At 35.1% G+C, this 4,660-nt stretch overlaps 1 protein-coding gene across 2 annotated transcripts; it reads right to left on the reverse strand.

Moving 5' to 3' along the window:
• Positions 1-646: 646 nt before the first annotated feature.
• LOC112748252 (heptahelical transmembrane protein 4) lies at positions 647-3,124 on the reverse strand. Of its 2 annotated transcripts, none has more exons than XM_025796464.2 (4): positions 2,867-3,124; positions 2,510-2,777; positions 2,034-2,331; positions 647-1,515 (listed from the first exon to the last, which is right to left on the reverse strand). In XM_025796464.2, exons 2-4 carry the CDS (start codon positions 2,737-2,739, stop codon positions 862-864), a joined length of 1,182 nt encoding a protein of 393 aa, XP_025652249.1. In that variant the 5' UTR covers positions 2,740-2,777; positions 2,867-3,124; the 3' UTR covers positions 647-861. The 2 variants fall into 2 exon arrangements, with proteins under 2 accessions (XP_025652249.1, XP_025652248.1); XM_025796463.2 differs by having other exon boundaries at positions 2,871-3,121.
• Between the last annotated feature and the right edge of the window lie 1,536 nt (positions 3,125-4,660).

A 4,660-nucleotide genomic window follows, 5' to 3' on the forward strand; every position in this document is an offset into this window, starting at 1 on the left:
TTGGTCAACTACGCTTCATAGTGGGCCAATAATGCCCAGCCCAATAGGGATTCATCTTTGAACATGGACCAAGCATAAGACCCAAATATACTTCAGCAAATTAGATATGAAATATGGTGCAGGACCTACCCCACCCCCCGCCCCCCACCCCCACACCCAAAAAAAAACGTGTCTTGTTTTTTAAATTTTTTGGTGACTTTTTAATTTCGTTTAAGTATCAATTACAAGAGTCCTAATAGGAAAAAAACGTGTCCTCAAATATTGAACCTTTGATAGAAGGATATACACGGTTTAAAGAAATGAAAAAAAAATCCTATTTACTTTGGACCTATTTTAATTCTTTCCTTCTGAATTCAGGAGTGGTAACTAAACAAAACCCTTATAAAGAAATCTATGCAAGCATAATTCGTCTAATCTATTTTGTCTTTTGATTGACCATATTTCAATTTTTGTTTGTTAATTTGGTAACATGTAAAGAAATCAAGAAAATCGAGTTTTCCTTTGGTAGAATTAGAGGCTGAAAGTCTATAAAATCTATAAGAATTTTTTTCACCTTTTGACACTCTTACAGTCTTACTAAGTAGTCAGTATTTTAGTTGCATTAAGAGCAAAGGCATATAGCTAGTGTTTTGGTTATTAGACAGAATTTGTTTCCAATCATGTACGATACACATGAAATTTTTATTGCTTAATTGCATGAGGATTCTAAATCTATACATATGTCCTGTGTACTGAGTGATGCATAAACATCCCAAACTGGAATCACAAATTTAGACCAGCTCGAGATGTAAAATTAGCATATAGCTGCAGATTATACAACAAAATGGCAATCAATGACTGATCCCTTTATGGTTCACAAAATCAGCAACCCCTAAGGTCACGCCACCTGAGATAAACCAATCCAGCACGATAATGAGTATACGCCCCAGCCACGACGAATATATGAAACAACTGGTGACTGTGTCCAGCAATGTCAAATTTCCCAGGCATCCACCGTTCCGGAATCCTGGTGGCATAGATCAGTGCTCCAATACCATAGAAAGCACCCATCAGAAGCTCATAGCCTGTTGTATGGAATACCTCAGGCTCGCCCCAGAACAAATACAGCTTGTGCAGTATAGGTCCTGCACCAGACAAACCCATCCCAAAGAAGAGGGATGCCCGGATGGTGCGGAATTCTGGACTTTGAAAGACTGGAAGGAGAGAAACCAAGATAGTGGCGATTCCCAATATGGTAATGAATCCCAAGTAAAGGTTGCAGAAGAATGGATAACACATAAAAGAGTAATATACTGGGGGATAGAATGAGGTAGATATCAGGGCTGCAATGCCAGCATAGTCGAGCCTGAGCATAATGTAAGATATGCGCTCGGAGTGGCAAGAGAGTAGATGGCAGACACTGCTAGCTAGCAAGCAAAACATTGCCCCTCCTAAAAATGCGAAAAAAGGCCACCTTGTAATTGGTCTAATCATCAGTGGTGCTATAATGTTTGCCAGGTCCTCCTTTACACTATGCTGCACATATTCAGCAAACAAACATTTCATATTGGCATCCAAAATGTTAGTCAATCATTATTAGCAGCAAAAGCAAAAATTAAAAGCTACAACAAAACCTTTTGATTGAGAATCATACGAAATATTTATTGCAGAAGGAATACTAAAGCTCTCGGCAGGAAGTTATACACAAACTGCCATCGTTTCCATCTATAAAGTCAAACTCCAAGATATTTAATATATTCATTGATTTTCGTTTATCGAAAATTGATCTACAATGTAATCAACATATTACTACAGGTATACATCTCACATCATATCCTATATTTTGATTTTCAGTGCATCAATTAGTGGTCAATCTTCGGGTCGATACCTTAAAAGAAGATTTTATTTTTATACGCAAGTAAGGGATCGATGAAAATAAGTAAATAACCCACATATAATGATAGAACCAGCTAAAATGTTGTTCTACTCTGAAAAAGAAAATAAATAAATAAAACAGAGGAGAATGAAACAGTAATAAGTTGTAAAGCAATCACCAGAACACAAGAATCGGTATGATTGGCACTGGAAAATCTTTCCGGCAAACAATTATACAGAAGTTCTTTTACATGCCAACTTGAGATTGACGGAAGCATATCCATTGAGGGCAACGTAGTCCTTAACTCGTCCCTGATCTTGTGAAAATCAGGCATGGAAGGGAGGCAAGTGAGAAGCTCTGATTGTAATTTGTGCAGGTCGGGAAAATGCTGCAGTGTATTAAGATCTACAACCTTTGGAACTTTCATGGCAGTGTATATGGTCAATGCCAGAAATATGAAAAACCCAATCAGATGCCTAAATAGAAACAGAGCAGGGCAAATAAGTCAGAACCAGATGCATGTTTTGCTCAGAAAAGTGAGAATGCAAACCCTAACATAGCCAAAATTACTCACGCTTTATGATATGCTCATCATTCATTCTTTGATCAGAATTATATATATATATTGAAAGAAGAACATAAGAGGGTGCTTACGTCCAAACATTGAGAGTTTCATTGTGGATGGTGAAGATGCTGAGAAGGACCTGCTTCATAGGCCATTCGGGGCGGTAATGGCGGAGGATGTACTCGTTGTCCCTCAAGTAACCAGGTAGAGCGTGGTACTCCACCAGCTGGGACTTCATCTTCTTCCATAGCCTCCTCCTTTTCCCTGCCCGTGAACAACCACCGCTAACCGACTCAACCGCTTCGTCTTCACCACCCATACCCGTGATCCCCTTGCCCTCACAATTAAAACAATTATCTGTCAATTAAAACAAGCACGCAACCGTTAGTGAAATGAAAGAACGAATTATATAATGAAATCATTAGGACTTAAAAGGGAAGGCAGACCGACGAGATTATTAAGAAGAGGGGAAGGCGAGGACGAATGAGAAGAATTGAGAAGAAAGGGGGCCGGGGATATTTTGACGTTAACAAAAGAAGATTCTTGGATGAGATGCGGAGATGCCAACTACCCAATTTCCCTTTTGCCTTGGCTTCGCGGGTATTTCAATTGTGGTTTGTTTGTATTGTTGTGGTGCAATCAGCAGTCCCTATGGACGCACGATTTTGGAGGCTACGCTTCTAGCCTCTGCCATCGACATCAAACAACGCCCCTTCCGTGGGGAACTTATATTACTTTTCACGGGTAAAATAATATTTTAAAAGTAATTATTTAAAGTCTCTAAAATTTTAAAAGTAGATATTTTAGTTTTAAAATAATTGATATACAAAAATATTTTTAAGATTTTATTTTGATAGAGTTTTTAGTTTATTTTTCGAAGAATAATTTTTCAGATCAGTTTTGAAGAATTTTAAAAATAGATATTTTAGTCTCAAAAAAAAAATTAATATACAAATCAATTTCTAACATTTTTTATCAAATATAACAGTCTTGCATAAAAAAAATAAAATAATTATTATTAATTATACAATAATATTATCCCATAATTTTTTGTATTTTTGAATAAAAATAATAATAAATTTATTTATTAAATTCTTATATATGTATTTATTATATATATATATATATATATATATATATATATATAATATTATTAGTCAAAAATAATTTATTTTAAAGAAGGGAGTTATTCAAGAGTCAGTGAGCATGTATTCTCAGATGGAAGCTTATATCGAAAAGGTATTTTTGATATTGAGTCGAAATTTGATTATTATGGTTAGTCGGTAAATTGATCGAGGAAATAAATTGAAGACCTCAAGATTCGAAGATTGCTTTTTGGACGTTATATTATAAAGCAAGAGAAGCAAAAACAGTTACACATGTTATCATCAACGTGGGAGTTACATTAACTTGATTGGCTGGAGATGGCTATAAATAGGAGAAGATTTGAAGACACTAAGAGTTGGAATTTCGCTTCAGAAATTACTCACGTATACTCACATCCCAGCGAATTTTTGAGTCTGCTTCGAGTCAAATTTCTGTAGGGTTCCTTCCACTTGTTTTATTTTTCATTTATATTTTTCTGCAAACTTTATTTTTCTTACAAATTTATCTTTCGAGAAACATTTAACATTCTTGTCTAATTTACATTCCCAATGCTTTTAATTTTCGAATTCAAAGTTCTTTGATCTAATCGAAGGCATTTTAGTACTTTGTTTAAATTCAATGCAAATCATTTCAAATTCAATCGATTTATTTTCAAAGTCTTTATTTATTATTTTCAGATTTCTTTAAGTTTATGTCCGATCGAAAGGTTTTTGATGCACTTTGAAAAGCTGGTACTCGCATAAAGGAATAGGTTTCGCTCCCAGACTATTAGATATCGAACCACCGTCGATTTGCTAAAAATCGACAAAATAAATCGGTAAATCCGATGGGACAATTTTAAAATTAAGTGTGTCAAATGATTTTGGTGTGACCATAGTGTATGCAATTAAGAAGTGGAAGGGACAGTAAGAAAAAATTCAATTTAATGGGTAAAGTTGCTTTAGCCGTCTCAGAGAATAAAGTTTAAAATTTGAAATTGAAGTAACTTCCTAAAGAAGGTAAAGTGGTGGAGAGAGAAGTTAAAAGATTATGAAAAACGTGTTGGAAAGGTGTAAGGAAGAAAAGCGAAGCGAGTGTTATTATGGTTAATTAATGTCTTGTGTTAATGGCAAATTTAGGATTAAGTGTTTTTT

The sequence above is a fragment of the Arachis hypogaea genome, chromosome 15 (genome assembly GCF_003086295.3).
Source record: "Arachis hypogaea cultivar Tifrunner chromosome 15, arahy.Tifrunner.gnm2.J5K5, whole genome shotgun sequence".
Lineage (NCBI taxonomy): Eukaryota > Viridiplantae > Streptophyta > Magnoliopsida > Fabales > Fabaceae > Arachis > Arachis hypogaea.

Coding starts and splice junctions, on each gene's coding strand:
- LOC112748252 (XM_025796464.2), bottom strand. CDS start 2,739: ATGGGTGGTGAAGACGAAGCGGTTGAGTCGGTTAGCGGTGGTTGTTCA. Junction 2,332..2,509: donor GAAACTCTCAATGTTTGGAC/GTAAGCACCCTC, acceptor GTTTCTATTTAG/GCATCTGATTGGGTTTTTCA. Junction 1,516..2,033: donor ATACCGATTCTTGTGTTCTG/GTGATTGCTTTA, acceptor GAATATGTGCAG/CATAGTGTAAAGGAGGACCT.